Genomic DNA, 18,636 nt, shown 5'->3' with positions numbered 1-18,636 from the left:
AGGCAAAGTCTTGACTCCCATCTGAGTTCTGAGGCTTCTAGGTTTCAATTCACCCGAGTGAGATTGGATAGCTGATTCTGAGACTGCTTTAATAATTGATGGCAGACTTTTGTTTGCTAAGTCAGCTACGTTAACACTGTGTCGCTACACAAGTTGTTCTACAAGTTTGCTTAGCTGGTAAGGTCCTTAATGCAAATCAGAAGGACATTAATATTACCCTTGGATATCTTTTTAGTGTTAACGCTGTGACCAAATTGGATAAGTGCTTTACTAACATTTGAGACTACTGGGAAGAAAATTATGTAGATTATGTGGAGAGAAGGAGAAGAGAAAATGAAAAAAATCTCACATCCTATAAATTCAGAAGAATGTAATTGATTAAGAACATTCAGTGTCCAATCAACATTTTGATTCGTCCAACTATTTTTAAATGGAGTGTTGCACACCATCTGTAATTAGTATATTTCTCATAATTCTGCAGTCACATTTCAAATCCTACCGTGTTGCAAGCTTATGGCAGACGACACCAGTGTCTGTTATGACTTCACTCAGTCTCAGCTCAAGGTGGACCTTCCCCTGAAAAACACCAAAAACACCATATGAAAAATTAGGTCTATGCATAGCTGGCCCCATCATTTCAACTTAAAAAACAAAGCAGGTCAGTTAACACAAGTAATTCCAGAAGCAGTTTAAAGGTTAAGTAACAGCTGTATAACTAAGGTATTTCACCTGCCAGAAAATCTACATTAGTAGCCATTTCACTAAACATCAGTGCATAATACTCACCATTATTTTATCTCTTTATGTTTTACTAATTACGGGATATGAAGTGTCTGTGGTCTGACACAAAAATATCGTGTTGGAGCTCTATCTATATTCAGCATTTTAAATATTAAGCAAAGATCTGCAACACAATTAATGAAAAGACATCACAGCAGCGTATTATAAATTAACACCTACAGGTTTAAAACATTATAAAAATAAAAATTATGAAATAATATAAAGTGTGAGACAAGTATCAGTAGAGCTACACTGAGCAACTAAAAAAAAAAAATTCACCCATGTTGCTAGCATGCATAGTATCCATTATTACACAGTCTTCAAGTCCTTACCATCACATTAACTTTATTATGACTTGGGCCAAAACGTTAGGCTCAAATATGCTAAGAAAGTAAAGGCAAACATGAATACAGACTGCATTCCTCTAATTAACTCTATTACATATAAAAACATGAGCATCCACTCCCACTGGCAAAAGCTCGGCACCAGTGTATATATATCAAATGCAAAATACATTATTGACCTATTCCCACGTACAAGAAGGGCGAGAAGGAGGATCCAAGTAACTACAGGCCTGTCAGTCTGACCGTGGTGACTGGGAAGGTTATGGAGCATATCATCATGAGTGCCATCACACAATACAACCAGGTGATTTATCAGGCCCAGTGAAGATGGGTTTATGAAAGGTAGGTCCTGCTTGACTAACCTGATCTCCTATGACAAGGTGACCCACCTAGTGGATGAGGGGAAGGCTGGCGTTGTTGTCTACCTAGACATTAGTAAAGCCTTTGATACCATTTCCCACAGCATTCTCCTGGAGAAACTGGCTACCCGTGGCTTGGATGGTTGTATGCTTCACTGGGTAAAAAACTGGATGGATGGCCGGGCCCAAAGAGTTAAATGGATGGAGTTAAATCCACTCGGCAGCTGGTCACAAGCGTGTTCCCCAGGCGGCAGTATTGGGGCAGTTCTGTTTAATATCTTTATCAGTGACCTGGACGAGGGGATTGACTGCACCCTCAGTAAGTTCGCAGACAACACCAAATCGGGTGGGAGTGTCAACCTGGACCTACTGGAGGGTAGAAAGGTTTTGCAGAGGGATCTGGACAGGCCAGATCCATGGGCCGAGGGCAATAATGTGAAGTTCAACAAGGCCAAGTGCCGGGTCCTGCACTTGGGTCACAACAACCCCATGCAACACTACAGGCTTGGGGAAGAGTGTCTGGAAAGCTGCCTGGCAGAAAAGGACCTGGGAGTGTTGGTCGAGAGCTGGCTGTTATATATGAGCCAGCAGTGTGCACAGGTGGTCAAGGTAGCCAACAGCATCCTGGCTTGTATCAGGAATAGTGTGGCTAGCAGGACTAGGGAAGTGATCGTACCCCTGTATTCAGCACTGGTGAGGCTGCACCTCAAATACAGTGTTCAGTTTTGGGGCCCTCACTAGAAGACAGACATTGAGGAGCCAGAACACGTCCAGAGAAGGGCAATGAAGATGGTAAAGGGTCAGACAAGTCTTATGAAGAGTGCCTGAGGGAACTGGGGTTGTTTAGCCTGGAGAAAAAGAGGCTGAAGGGAGACCTCAAGTTGTCCTGGGGAGGTTTAGACTGAGTATTAGGAAAAATTTCTTCTCTGAAAGGGTTGTCAAGCATTGGAACAGGCTGCCCGGGGAAGTGGTTGAGTCACCATCCCTGGAGGTATTTAAAAGACATGGTGGGGACATGATTTAGTGGTGGACTTGGCAGTGTTAGGTTTACAGTTGGACTCCATGATCTTAAAGGTCTTTTCCAACCTTAACGATTCTATGATTCTATTCTGACATGCCAACACTGCCCTATCACCTTCTGCAAATCATCACGGCTATAACTGAGTCATTCACCTTCATAACCACCTCCCCTCCACCCTTTTTACCAAAAGACCCTAAAATCCACCCTCCTAGTTAGTCATAGCTCTAATGTAAGTGTCATCTTTGAATCAGATCTACCTCAACTCAGACATAAGTCTGTTGACATCCCTTTCATAAGATCTTCCAGATTTGACCTTTCCTCTTTTTGCACATGACCAGAACTCTTGCCAGAGACTTCACTGTCTCTTCTGACTGATTACAGCAACCTCCTGCTCTGTGAAGATGTCTATCTTGTTTAACAGAGGAGAGTGATGATCAAACCCTGACCTGAAGTTGCACCTACACTGCTAAGATCTACTTCCGCTACAGAACATTTGTCTGGACAAAAGCTGGTGAAAGCAGTCTAAAGCAAAGCAGGGAGTGCAATAATAATTAAGTAACGTGGACATGCAGAAGTTCAGTTCAAGCTCATTCCTTGATCCTTTTACATTTAGCTTAGTAGTATAAAGAAACTCCAAAGTCAGTGCCTAAATATGTGTCCTGAAGAAGTTTATGAGAGATTGTTTCTTACTATAGCAGTCATTCTCTCCCCTTCCCTGTGTCCCCCTTTTTCAGCCCCATTCTTTCTGCACTACTCTGAATGCACGCTTTCACTCCTCAAACCTCTAGCACCTACTTATACCTCCAGTATTTTGACCCAGTAGCAATTTTTCTGGTCTGAGGGGTGGACCACAGGCCTTTCAAGTACATGTGGCAGATGACACTGGTGCTCCTCCAGAAAACAAGAAAAAAGACCTCTCCAAGTTGTATAAAAGCCCATATTGCAGAGGCATTGCAGCAGCTCACTGGCATTTTGAACAGGGAAGGACCAAACCTGTGTGGGAGTTTAAAAGGATGGCTCCAGCCAGATGTCTTCTGCATGATGTTAAACAAAATAATAAAAACAAACAATGCAAAACCCCAACATGTTGCATTTGGCTGTCAGACTCCTGATTCTTCATGTCTGTTTCAGCAAGACACTATTCCTCCTTCACCCTGTCACTGTGTGCAAATGTCAATGTTATTTTGTTCTACACTGAAGTTTATCCTCATGAGTAAGAGAAGGATTTCTCTGCACAAACGTGTAAAGGCACTTCTAGGCCCAACTCTTTAAGACTCAGTCCCACTGCAGCGCCCATTGTACCCATGCATAGCAAGGGCTGAGCATACAACCAGCTGAGAACTCTGGCTTTTGGCTTTAGTTTTACCTACTGTTTCCCTTACTCTTCACTGCTCTCTCTTCCACTGGTCACATTTTTATCACAGGAGCTAAACCAGCAGCCTCTGGAGAACAAGTTTATTTTACAAACCTCTAAAAACACTGCTGCCATCTTTACTGATATTACCACCTGCATATTACCTTTACTAGAGAAACCAACACCAATACAAGTTTCGAAGAAATTAAGAGATAGGCACAGAGATTTAGGAACTCTAAGGAAAATATCCCTATGTAGAAAAATAATGTTTTTATTGAAATATTTCTGCTGATCATAAACAAAGGCAAGACTAACCTCCCTCAGGAAAGGAAGAATGCTTCAGTACACTTAGGTGAGCCTGAATGCAAACCTACTTACAGTGCCAAGTTGCTTTATCTCACACAGACTATGATGGAAGCTCCCTATTTTATAACTTAAGCTGCAAAAATCTTTTAAAGTCAGCAGTACTTCACACATTTTCCCAGCTACATTAAGTACAAAAATATAGAGCCGCCTCCTTTGGGCTGAGAGCCATTTTTTTGTCTTGTAGCTCTCATTTTTTTTCTTGTGAAGACTTTGAAAATGGTCAGCTGTTCAAAAAGTGACTCAAAGCTTCAGAGAGCAAAACAGAGGTCATGGGATCACTGGGACCAGCAGCCCCACGAGTATTCCCGGAACACCTCCTTACTTCTAGTTAAGAACTCAACCACATAAATACATTAAAATAAGGCTACAGTCACATACTTGCAGGCTTAGTTCACAGAAAATATAACTCCTACATAAACAGAATACATTTTCCCAAATCAATTATAGCGTTAGACAAAACATAAGAATTCATCTGAATAGATTTACTCCTGAGCAATGCCATTAGTTGGTTTACAAAACACCAGATAACACATTTTTCAAAGGAAGACAGAAAACTATGCAATTAATCGGTAACATAAAAATCAACAGTTGATCTAAACAACAGAAGGCCAATTGATCACCTACACTGGATTAATTGCACCACAGAAACAGGGAGTTGCCATATCTTTATTTACTGACACTATAATAAAGAAGTTCTTATTTTTATTATCGAAAGAACAACTATCATAATAACAAGAGTTTCCGAATTGTACTAGGTGCGCACAGTTATTGACATTTACAAGCATGGCCTTCCAGACTCCTCCTCAGAGGAAGGCAAAGTCTTGACTCCCATCTGAGTTCTGAGGCTTCTAGGTTTCAATTCACCCGAGTGAGATTGGATAGCTGATTCTGAGACTGCTTTAATAATTGATGGCAGACTTTTGTTTGCTAAGTCAGCTACGTTAACACTGTGTCGCTACACAAGTTGTTCTACAAGTTTGCTTAGCTGGTAAGGTCCTTAATGCAAATCAGAAGGACATTAATATTACCCTTGGATATCTTTTTAGTGTTAACGCTGTGACCAAATTGGATAAGTGCTTTACTAACATTTGAGACTACTGGGAAGAAAATTATGTAGATTATGTGGAGAGAAGGAGAAGAGAAAATGAAAAAAATCTCACATCCTATAAATTCAGAAGAATGTAATTGATTAAGAACATTCAGTGTCCAATCAACATTTTGATTCGTCCAACTATTTTTAAATGGAGTGTTGCACACCATCTGTAATTAGTATATTTCTCATAATTCTGCAGTCACATTTCAAATCCTACCGTGTTGCAAGCTTATGGCAGACGACACCAGTGTCTGTTATGACTTCACTCAGTCTCAGCTCAAGGTGGACCTTCCCCTGAAACACACCAAAAACACCATATGAAAAATTAGGTCTATGCATAGCTGGCCCCATCATTTCAACTTAAAAAACAAAGCAGGTCAGTTAACACAAGTAATTCCAGAAGCAGTTTAAAGGTTAAGTAACAGCTGTATAACTAAGGTATTTCACCTGCCAGAAAATCTACATTAGTAGCCATTTCACTAAACATCAGTGCATAATACTCACCATTATTTTATCTCTTTATGTTTTACTAATTACGGGATATGAAGTGTCTGTGGTCTGACACAAAAATATCGTGTTGGAGCTCTATCTATATTCAGCATTTTAAATATTAAGCAAAGATCTGCAACACAATTAATGAAAAGACATCACAGCAGCGTATTATAAATTAACACCTACAGGTTTAAAACATTATAAAAATAAAAATTATGAAATAATATAAAGTGTGAGACAAGTATCAGTAGAGCTACACTGAGCAACTAAAAAAAAAAAATTCACCCATGTTGCTAGCATGCATAGTATCCATTATTACACAGTCTTCAAGTCCTTACCATCACATTAACTTTATTATGACTTGGGCCAAAACGTTAGGCTCAAATATGCTAAGAAAGTAAAGGCAAACATGAATACAGACTGCATTCCTCTAATTAACTCTATTACATATAAAAACATGAGCATCCACTCCCACTGGCAAAAGCTCGGCACCAGTGTATATATATCAAATGCAAAATACATTATTGACCTATTCCCACGTACAAGAAGGGCGAGAAGGAGGATCCAAGTAACTACAGGCCTGTCAGTCTGACCGTGGTGACTGGGAAGGTTATGGAGCATATCATCATGAGTGCCATCACACAATACAACCAGGTGATTTATCAGGCCCAGTGAAGATGGGTTTATGAAAGGTAGGTCCTGCTTGACTAACCTGATCTCCTATGACAAGGTGACCCACCTAGTGGATGAGGGGAAGGCTGGCGTTGTTGTCTACCTAGACATTAGTAAAGCCTTTGATACCATTTCCCACAGCATTCTCCTGGAGAAACTGGCTACCCGTGGCTTGGATGGTTGTATGCTTCACTGGGTAAAAAACTGGATGGATGGCCGGGCCCAAAGAGTTAAATGGATGGAGTTAAATCCACTCGGCAGCTGGTCACAAGCGTGTTCCCCAGGCGGCAGTATTGGGGCAGTTCTGTTTAATATCTTTATCAGTGACCTGGACGAGGGGATTGACTGCACCCTCAGTAAGTTCGCAGACAACACCAAATCGGGTGGGAGTGTCAACCTGGACCTACTGGAGGGTAGAAAGGTTTTGCAGAGGGATCTGGACAGGCCAGATCCATGGGCCGAGGGCAATAATGTGAAGTTCAACAAGGCCAAGTGCCGGGTCCTGCACTTGGGTCACAACAACCCCATGCAACACTACAGGCTTGGGGAAGAGTGTCTGGAAAGCTGCCTGGCAGAAAAGGACCTGGGAGTGTTGGTCGAGAGCTGGCTGTTATATATGAGCCAGCAGTGTGCACAGGTGGTCAAAGTAGCCAACAGCATCCTGGCTTGTATCAGGAATAGTGTGGCTAGCAGGACTAGGGAAGTGATCGTACCCCTGTATTCAGCACTGGTGAGGCTGCACCTCAAATACAGTGTTCAGTTTTGGGGCCCTCACTAGAAGACAGACATTGAGGAGCCAGAACACGTCCAGAGAAGGGCAATGAAGATGGTAAAGGGTCAGACAAGTCTTATGAAGAGTGCCTGAGGGAACTGGGGTTGTTTAGCCTGGAGAAAAAGAGGCTGAAGGGAGACCTCAAGTTGTCCTGGGGAGGTTTAGACTGAGTGTCCTAGGGAGGTTTAGACTGAGTATTAGGAAAAATTTCTTCTCTGAAAGGGTTGTCAAGCATTGGAACAGGCTGCCCGGGGAAGTGGTTGAGTCACCATCCCTGGAGGTATTTAAAAGACATGGTGGGGACATGATTTAGTGGTGGACTTGGCAGTGTTAGGTTTACAGTTGGACTCCATGATCTTAAAGGTCTTTTCCAACCTTAACGATTCTATGATTCTATTCTGACATGCCAACACTGCCCTATCACCTTCTGCAAATCATCACGGCTATAACTGAGTCATTCACCTTCATAACCACCTCCCCTCCACCCTTTTTACCAAAAGACCCTAAAATCCACCCTCCTAGTTAGTCATAGCTCTAATGTAAGTGTCATCTTTGAATCAGATCTACCTCAACTCAGACATAAGTCTGTTGACATCCCTTTCATAAGATCTTCCAGATTTGACCTTTCCTCTTTTTGCACATGACCAGAACTCTTGCCAGAGACTTCACTGTCTCTTCTGACTGATTACAGCAACCTCCTGCTCTGTGAAGATGTCTATCTTGTTTAACAGAGGAGAGTGATGATCAAACCCTGACCTGAAGTTGCACCTACACTGCTAAGATCTACTTCCGCTACAGAACATTTGTCTGGACAAAAGCTGGTGAAAGCAGTCTAAAGCAAAGCAGGGAGTGCAATAATAATTAAGTAACGTGGACATGCAGAAGTTCAGTTCAAGCTCATTCCTTGATCCTTTTACATTTAGCTTAGTAGTATAAAGAAACTCCAAAGTCAGTGCCTAAATATGTGTCCTGAAGAAGTTTATGAGAGATTGTTTCTTACTATAGCAGTCATTCTCTCCCCTTCCCTGTGTCCCCCTTTTTCAGCCCCATTCTTTCTGCACTACTCTGAATGCACGCTTTCACTCCTCAAACCTCTAGCACCTACTTATACCTCCAGTATTTTGACCCAGTAGCAATTTTTCTGGTCTGAGGGGTGGACCACAGGCCTTTCAAGTACATGTGGCAGATGACACTGGTGCTCCTCCAGAAAACAAGAAAAAAGACCTCTCCAAGTTGTATAAAAGCCCATATTGCAGAGGCATTGCAGCAGCTCACTGGCATTTTGAACAGGGAAGGACCAAACCTGTGTGGGAGTTTAAAAGGATGGCTCCAGCCAGATGTCTTCTGCATGATGTTAAACAAAATAATAAAAACAAACAATGCAAAACCCCAACATGTTGCATTTGGCTGTCAGACTCCTGATTCTTCATGTCTGTTTCAGCAAGACACTATTCCTCCTTCACCCTGTCACTGTGTGCAAATGTCAATGTTATTTTGTTCTACACTGAAGTTTATCCTCATGAGTAAGAGAAGGATTTCTCTGCACAAACGTGTAAAGGCACTTCTAGGCCCAACTCTTTAAGACTCAGTCCCACTGCAGCGCCCATTGTACCCATGCATAGCAAGGGCTGAGCATACAACCAGCTGAGAACTCTGGCTTTTGGCTTTAGTTTTACCTACTGTTTCCCTTACTCTTCACTGCTCTCTCTTCCACTGGTCACATTTTTATCACAGGAGCTAAACCAGCAGCCTCTGGAGAACAAGTTTATTTTACAAACCTCTAAAAACACTGCTGCCATCTTTACTGATATTACCACCTGCATATTACCTTTACTAGAGAAACCAACACCAATACAAGTTTCGAAGAAATTAAGAGATAGGCACAGAGATTTAGGAACTCTAAGGAAAATATCCCTATGTAGAAAAATAATGTTTTTATTGAAATATTTCTGCTGATCATAAACAAAGGCAAGACTAACCTCCCTCAGGAAAGGAAGAATGCTTCAGTACACTTAGGTGAGCCTGAATGCAAACCTACTTACAGTGCCAAGTTGCTTTATCTCACACAGACTATGATGGAAGCTCCCTATTTTATAACTTAAGCTGCAAAAATCTTTTAAAGTCAGCAGTACTTCACACATTTTCCCAGCTACATTAAGTACAAAAATATAGAGCCGCCTCCTTTGGGCTGAGAGCCATTTTTTTGTCTTGTAGCTCTCATTTTTTTTCTTGTGAAGACTTTGAAAATGGTCAGCTGTTCAAAAAGTGACTCAAAGCTTCAGAGAGCAAAACAGAGGTCATGGGATCACTGGGACCAGCAGCCCCACGAGTATTCCCGGAACGCCTCCTTACTTCTAGTTAAGAACTCAACCACATAAATACATTAAAATAAGGCTACAGTCACATACTTGCAGGCTTAGTTCACAGAAAATATAACTCCTACATAAACAGAATACATTTTCCCAAATCAATTATAGCGTTAGACAAAACATAAGAATTCATCTGAATAGATTTACTCCTGAGCAATGCCATTAGTTGGTTTACAAAACACCAGATAACACATTTTTCAAAGGAAGACAGAAAACTATGCAATTAATCGGTAACATAAAAATCAACAGTTGATCTAAACAACAGAAGGCCAATTGATCACCTACACTGGATTAATTGCACCACAGAAACAGGGAGTTGCCATATCTTTATTTACTGACACTATAATAAAGAAGTTCTTATTTTTATTATCGAAAGAACAACTATCATAATAACAAGAGTTTCCAAATTGTACTAGGTGCGCACAGTTATTGACATTTACAAGCAGGAAAGATCAGATAATGCGGCAAGATAAAAAGTATGTTGTCCCTGTTTTACAGCTGAAACATCATGGCTTGGTCCTGCTCAGACAGAGTCGCTGTTGCAGAGCCAGGGACTGAGTCCTGTCCTAGTCACAAAGCATTTTTCTCCTTCAACATAGAGGGGGAAAAAAAATAAATATCAGAGATGCAGCTGGAGGCTTGACAATTTTGAAGTAGAAAGCATTAATTACTAAAAACATTTCCATAAAAAAAAAATTCAGGATGTTCCTAGAAGCTGCTATGCTCATTAGCATCCCCTTCACATTTGGAAGGGTAGGACTTTTTCAAGGAACAAGCTGAAGGAGTGCCAGCTCAACTGCTGAACATTTCCTTTTTCACAAGCTCCAGGTGATATGCATGGGTATGTTCACAGGTCGTACGTCCTTCCTAATCACATCTAGCTGCATAATGGGACCAGCCGGCTTCCATTTTTCAGTTCTTGATTAAAGAAGCCATCAGTAGATTGTATTTCTTGTAGGGAAGGAGACAGTATTCAAAAGGAAATCAGTAACAAACAAAACTTTTAAAGGGCCTTACTGAGGAAAAATTATACTATGCACGTTAAATACCCTCTTTATTAAAAAAATAATAGAATGAAGTTCCAATCTTGTTAACTTTCTCATAATGCTAACAGGCATCAGGAAGAATAACCGAAACTCATCATAAGCTTGCAAAGAAACGAAAAATCAGAATCAAACTCCTGTTTTTATAGATACAGGAAAAGCCTGTCTCCAGCCACCCCATTTCTTCTTGGAATGCAGCTGTGAGTTTCTGTGGACTGAAACACCAGAAGCCAGTTGTAAAGCAAGTAAAAGTACACGAATGCTACCTACCTGTATCAAGTTTCCAGCAGTTGCAAATTTGCTGTTTAATTTAAACACAGTATGTTGAAGGAAAAAAGAAAACACATGACTGCAGATTATCCTAAAGTTATTCTTATGTCAAGGTTCTGCCATCCTGGCGTGAAAGATTTTTAGCATCTTGAACAAGCAGTGGGCCTCACTTAAAAGCAGCGTTTGCAAAGCCACCAGGACACCGCTGGGAGCCACTTCTGAGTGCAGTTATTTACACGCATTTTGGCTTGGAATCTGACACATCATCTGATCTAGCAACTGAATGTCAATTCAGATGTAACATCTGATCTAACTCAAAACAGATGCAATCTGTTTTTTCAGGGAAAGAGTTACAAAAAAACACCGACAAACACTAGGAACTTCTGTGCTCTAAGGCTCTAGTAAATGCACAAAAAACTGACAGTGTGCCTAAGTTCAAAGGACAGGAGTCAAATATACCTAAATCTCTTAAATCTTATCTATAAGGAAGTACCAACTAGATTTTTAGAAATCTTTCACTTTTTAAAAACAAAGGAAAAGAACAAGACTTAATTTTAAACAAAACATATATAAAATATACAATCTGCTTGCTCAAATATCAGGTACCAAGTCAATTATCCTCATATACAGGGCTTCCACAGCGCTATAATTCACTCTTCCACAAAAGAACAATAGCTGATATCACAAAAACTCCTAGAAAGTTTTCTGTCTATTATTAAACCTGCTGGACAGGAGGTTTGTGATCACCCACCATTCTCATTAGCCTGCTCAATTTTGCTGGGAACTTCCCCCTCCAAGATGGGAGTGCACCTGCATAGATTTCTGTCTATTATTAAACCTGCTGGACAGGCGGTTTGTGATCACCCACCATTCTCACTAGCCTACTTAATTTTGCTGGGAACTTCCCCCTCCAAGGTGGGAGTGCACCTGCATAGTTTTCCAAACCTTTCTCTCACATGGACACCCTTCAAAAGCACAGTTTCCCAACCTCATCAGCTCCATAGCTCAGCTCAACCTTGCTCATTGCTCAGGAGTGTGGGAAGAAGGACTGGGACCCAGCTCCCTCTCTTCATTCTTCTTCCTGCTGGTACGGAGTGACTGCAGGCTGTCTCACCCCAGCTCTTGGAGATGGAGGAGGGAAGTGATGTAACAGGGACAGGCTGGAGGAGAGGACTAGGCTAAACCAGTGACATATCTAATGCCAGTTCCTCATTATTTTGGAATCTCAAATTTACAATTGCGATACCTCTGGTGTGCTGGTTTACTTTCCATTGCTGCAACTTGTCTAGAGAAAGGAGTGTTGGAAGAATGCAGTGCTGCACACAGACCACTCCAAACCATGGGATAACCTGTTCTGTTGCTTCCTCCATCCTTCCAAGTTTTATTTCAGGACACAGCAAATGTTACTAGACAGACCCAGTCTAATTTGAAACTCTCTTAGGCAACTTTCAGAGATGTCACCTTCTGGCACTGGTAAAGCTTAACAGCAAACAATAACACTGACCCAAACTCTAAGGGATCACTAAACACCGTCCATGCGCGGCAGACAGACCCAGTCTAATTTGAAACTCTCTTGGGCAACTTTCAGAGATGTCACTTTCTGGCACTGGTAAAGCTTAAGATCAAACAATAAAACTGACCCAAACTCTAAGGTATCACTAAACACTGTCCATGAGCAGGAGAGGAAAGACCAAGGGTGCAGCTACTGCTTTAAGTAAATCCAGCCCTGCAGTATTAACAGCAGCCCCACAGAAGGCCACAGCCTAATGGCAGGTTGGAGAGCAGGAGGAAGTTTGTCTGCTGTCTACATTTGCTGCTGTAACAGCTGCTCCTTCCTTTAGCAGAGAGTTGCAGGCAGCTGGGAAAGGTCTTAGGATCACAGAATAATACAGGGTTGGAAGGGACTTCTGGAGATCATCTAGTCTAACCACTTGCCAAAGCAGGTCCACCTAGAGCAGGTTGCACAGGAACATGTCCAGGCGGGTTTTGAATGTCTCCAGAGAAGAAGACTCTGCCACCTCTCTGGGCAGCCTGTTCCAGTGCCCTGCCACCCTCAGAGGAAAGAAGTTCCTCCTCATGTTTAGATGGAACGTCCTATGGTCAAGTTTGTGCCTGTTACCTCTTGTCCTGTCTCTGGGCACCACTTAAAAAAGACCGGCCCCATCGTCTTGACATCTACCCATTAAGTATTTATAGGCATTGATCAGATCCCCCTCAGTCTTCTGTTTTCCAGACTAAAAAGACCCAAGTCCCTCAGCCTCTTCTCGTAAGAGAGATGCTCCAGGCCCCTAATCCTCTTTGTAGCCCTTTTCCTGTACCCTCTCCAGCAGTTCCCTGTCCTTCTTGAACTGGGGAGCCCAAAACTGGACACAGTACTCCAGATGGGGCCTCACCAGGGCAGAGTAGAGGGGGAGGATAACCTCCCTCATGCTCCAGATCCCAGCCTGTCTGCTGGACCACAGCTTGGCACACAAGAATCTGGAACAAAATCCAGTCCATCACTGAGGAAAGTGCAACAGCTCTAATGAACACCACATGGATTCATAAATGCTGGGCAAATCAGAACTGATATCTGCTTGGTCTCCATATGGGCAAACATGTCAGAATTGCTCAGTAACTGGCAAACATCCTCAAATGGCACAATATTAGCCTTCCTGTTTCTCTAAAGGAAGAATACCTCCATATGGTCAAAATCCTTATAATTAGTCATGTTTTCCTCTCAAGTATTTTGATGCAATACAATATGTAGATATTGTAAATGAAAGCCGCCTGGTTTTCATTTCCCCAGACAAACTGTGCTCTGCAGACAGAGAATCCAGGTATGTTATTTTGAAATAATGTATATTTATTATTCAGCAGTATAACATGCCATATTACCAGCTAGGCTTTTGACAAGTAACAGACCAAAACCGGATAGACTGTCTTACCCCTTTGCACTGATAAGTCTGAATACAATGCTCTTACATTCACATAGGGAGGAAGTCTTGCCACAAAGCAGGATCTGGTCAATAACTGGTCTTTAGTTTATCAAACATTATTTACCATTGCTGACCCATGATTCAGTTCTCTGAAATAATTTTGTCAGTAGGCATGTAAACTTCAGAATCTTCCCATCCTATCAAAACAAAGATTTCAACCCTTTTCAAAACAACTCAAAGAGAGAAACCTAAAAGCCACTGTTCATAAAACAGAGGGTAACACCCATTTATTTCCTGTGTGTGGTAGGAAGCTGATACCAAGCCTGGAAGCAGCTTCTTCTTTTTACAATTTGCATATACTCATGCTTGCAGTAGGTTATACAAAATGCGTCAGTGACTCATCTTTGTTAGAACCATTTAAATACCTACACAAAGGCAGTTAATGTCAGTGTTGGACAGTGAGCATGTGATGCTCTTAACTGTTTAACATTTAAATACCTACACAAAGGCAGTTAATGTCAGTGTTGGACAGTGAGCATGCGATGCTCTTAATAATAGAGTAGATAATTCTGTCTGTCACTGAAGCGAAACAGCCCTGTACAGCTGCTCCTCAAGAGCTCAACCTGTTTTTTCTTAAGAATCAGGGTTTACAAATAAGTAACAACTAGAATCAGAGCCATTCCAGTTCAATACAACTTGCTCTTCATACATAAAAAACATTGATTTAGACAAGAGGAAGCAGGTAGATATGGAAGAGAATGTGGCAACTTCCACAATATTACAAAGGCAAAAGAAAATAGCAGAGTAACGAATTCCCAGCTTCCCCTGCAGATCTGGGATAATCTTCTCTGTCACACAGGACTGAATGGAGAAGAGCTAATTCAAAAGCTTGTGGTCAAACCTTGGCTCTGCTGTAGTCATGGCAAAACTCCCACCCTGGCAAGGCCAGGATTTCATTCATGAAGCCTGACGCTAGGGATACAGATTCTGCATTCAATGGGAAGGTGCTGACACAGGAGGGGAGGTTCTTTGAGCAGCGCAGAGTGCCCTGGATATATAACCCTAGCTAATATACAGACATCATTTCAGAGCCAGTAGTGATTTCCAGCACAACAGAAGTATTTCAGACATACTCTCCAAACATACCTGTAAGTAATGTTTTCCACTAATGATGAATAGTCCACCACCTCACACTCCTACCAGTCCATACTCAAGAACAGGCATCTTTAACTAACAATAGTCAAAGGCTTGTGTGGGCAAAATGCTAATGTGGCGGAAGGAGGAGGAAGGGCTTTTGGTGTCTGAAGAAAGTACTTCTTAACATCAGTAAATCTTTTGCACAAAGCTTTGAGTACAGAAGGTTAAAATGTGAGACAATTTGCTTCCTCAGTGTTGGTTATCTGCCCTTTACATGCCTTTTTTTCCCCCCCCCTAAAGCTGATAGCCAAATAGATATGTTTCAGATACATCAAAGTTCTTATGAGGAGGAAAGGGAAATGAGCAATTTTCAAGTTTTTATGTCAGATCTTTTCGCCCCCAACAATGAGTTTTACATAAGACCTTGAGCATGACTGGCTTTGGAAAAGCACTCTGTCATTTAATAATGAGAACTCAGCTGTTAGAAACATGACCATTTCACATTTGCCAGTGCTGTGGAGGAAGTAACTCAAGGCACACTTGAAAGGGGAACTTTTAAAGCAAGAGCCTGTACAAGAAAACATGTCAGAATGATCAAACTCTCCTTTCATTTCTCCCCTGCTTTGGCATATACAGACTACACGGTTTGGAGTATGCTGGTGTATTTTGATATTAATCAGAATGTCTCTGGATCTTTAACTGCTTCTCTGATTAATGTACGCAAAAGGGTATTTGGGTTGCAAAGCTCAAACTTCGCAAAATGAACTATGCAGGGCTGAACTTACTGTGAAAAAAATGAAGGGAAAAACTACTGAAAAACAGGAAAGGTTTTAAAGATCGCATGTGCACTTGGGCTTAAATTCCACTGAGAACACATGGACCACTGAGAGCATCTGTCACCTACAGCCCCAGGCAAATATCTGTATCAGTTACTGTTGGGTAAACTTCTGGATGTGAAGGAAAGGCAAACATTCATGGATCAAGAGAGATGTACACACAATAGCATGGCAATTTTTGATTCCAGTCATGAAAAAGCACAAGAATCAGAATATAGCAGGTCCTGAAAGACAAATGACTAGGAGAAAAAAGACACATCCCATGGAAAGTGTGCCACATCATGCTTTAACTGACTTCAAAAAGCTTAAAAAGTTGTGCTTCTGTTCCTCCCTTCCAGCTGAGGCTGCCTGATTTTTCATAGTCTATTTCAATGCAAAAGTTAAACTATTTTCAGTAATGGCTCAATTCCTGATTTACTTCCCACAGAAATGTTTGGGCACTTGTACTGTCAGACACTGGGTATTCAGCTCTGGGTATGGTAATGTTGCGCTGAGGAGTGGGAAGGCTCCATCAGAAGGTGGGAACTTAAAATTCCTTCAAGTAAATCTGCACAAAGCCACCTGGTTACAGCCTCATAATTTCAGGACAAGTTTTCCAGTGTGGAAAGTTAAACCATGAATTATGCATTTAAAGGCTGTTGTCAAGTTTCATTCTGTATTCTGTATAATAAATGTTCCTGACAGCATTTAATGTTTTAGTGTATTTAAAAAGGAAATATTCAGAAAGAATCTGATCTCATATTTGTATACCAAACACAAATAAAGTTTTGCTGCAGTTCAGTTTTTTTCCCTCCACAGAACACCAGCGCAATGGCTTCATCAGCCAGGTTGTATCTAAACAGCATTTAGGGTACGCATTGACAGGACTACAGCAGACTATGCAATACATTATTTTCAAACTAGTGAGAGCAAAACCAGAGAGTAAGATCTGGGGGCATTGATTAACCAAAAGAGTAAGAGCCTGCCAAACCCAAGAGGCAATTACAGTCTATCGCTGAATGACACAGGGCTGTGTTCTAATGGCTACTGTTACCCACCCACTCAGAAGAGAAATTCAGGTGCACCTGATCATGTTGATTATCTCAACTAACTCATTTGCGAGACCAAATGATGAACCAAAGCCACAAAGGGCATGTGGGTGGGTAATGGCCCAATCTGTATCTGTGGGCTGAGCAGCTGCACGGCACCTGTACCACTTGGCACGGGACTGTGCACACCAAACAGCAGCAGTCATGGCACGATTACAGGCCTCTTAGCAGCTCTTCACCAAGATGGACAATGCCCTAATTTTTAATTCAAGATGAGCAATCCTGCCAGACTCCAGTACATCTTACTGCCAACCAATAAATGGATGTGGCATTTAAGCATCTGACAATAATGCTCAGATCTGTGTAGGCTTACAATTTACGCAGTCCTGCTGTCAGTAACATCCTCATCTGCCATAAAGTTTATCAAGTCATAATCTCACCTTGCACTCCTGACAATAGAAAACATCTTTATAAGACAGTAAGAATTAGCAACATTGGAAAACCCTGAAACTGAATGCAAAGCCTTAAGATAAACACTTTGGCAACTCTGTCTGATGAAGTTATACATCATTACACCTTATATTCTGATTTCTTTTTTAAAATATATAGGCTTATTTATTTTGTACAGTATCAGAATAGTTAGAGCTATAGTTTCTAAATAAAATTAGAGAAAACAGCACAAAAATATTAAGAAATCCACTCAAATTCCATTAACACTAGAATCCTATTTGTTTGTTTGTTCTATTGTTTTGCGCTTGCAAAAAAAAAAAAAGATAAATATCTCCACACCACATCTTATTCCCTCTATACATATGAAGAAAGAAAAAATTATTGTCATTTGAAAATGTATACCATTTCTGCAGCTCATACGGTGAGGTCCAAACCATGTCAAGAACAAAATCTTAAATTCTACTCATTAAACTTCAGGTAGACAGCTCAAAATACCAGTTCTTAAATCAGAAATGTTATTATCCGTAATTTCAAATCTTTCCTTCTGCTCTGAAAAATGAGGACAAATTTATCCCAGAACTGGGCATCTGAGAACCACAGCACCCAAGATCACTAATATTTCAATAATCCATTCACTTTAAGCTGGTTTTCAGCTTCTGACTCTGCTGATTGGTCTGCTTAAAACCTGGATATTTTCATGCTTTGCACACAGTCAAGTCCTATACAGGCTTATCACTGTCACCCAGTTTCTTTCATATCACAGCCTAATGAATTAGAAAAAATTAGAACCCTGGTCTCTTTGATACTTTTTTTTTCTTTTTTGATTCCTCACACTGACTTGTATGACCTCAAGCAAGTCACATTCTTTTTGACACTTATTTCTCATGGTATTAAAAGTGTAGGAGTGACAGTAGCTTACCTCAATACAGTGCTGTGATGCATAACTAAATAGCACAAAGTGCTCTACTACACGGAAAACAGTATTAAGGCCATTGGGCCACTGGCCGACAAAACCAGAAATAAGATGCAGGAGTTCCCTAGTACACAGCTCAATGTTTAACCCACTGGATTATGTGGCCAATGGAGACAACTGCTAGAATGACAAAACTGATAGCTGGCACATTAAAATTGCTTTTTGACTACTAGTATTTGGTTTAAAATTGGAGACAAAACTGAGTAACGTTGTGAAAATACTTATCATTAACATATACATTCTTCTTCTTTTCCTTTTGCAAATAAAAAAAAGAGATTAGACAAAGACAACTGAGATAGCACAAATGTAAAAAAAAGCCACAAACACAAGAATACTCCTTCGTTTGGCTAGCTTCACTT

The 18,636-nt window shown here is 41.0% G+C and overlaps 1 protein-coding gene across 1 annotated transcript in view; it reads right to left on the bottom strand.

The window, feature by feature from the left end:
- Window positions 1-18,636, bottom strand: part of RASA3 (RAS p21 protein activator 3) — a 104,619-nt gene that overhangs the window by 59,102 nt on the left and 26,881 nt on the right. The window contains exon 4 of the mRNA XM_014944191.1: window positions 5,535-5,611. Within this exon, the coding sequence (XP_014799677.1) occupies window positions 5,535-5,611 (77 nt within the window). The remainder of the gene's footprint in view (window positions 1-5,534; window positions 5,612-18,636) is intronic.

The sequence above is a fragment of the Calidris pugnax genome, unplaced genomic scaffold (assembly GCF_001431845.1).
Source record: "Calidris pugnax isolate Ruff unplaced genomic scaffold, ASM143184v1 scaffold69, whole genome shotgun sequence".
NCBI classification, from domain to species: domain Eukaryota; kingdom Metazoa; phylum Chordata; class Aves; order Charadriiformes; family Scolopacidae; genus Calidris; species Calidris pugnax.
This window is presented reverse-complemented; position numbering and strand designations above follow the sequence as displayed.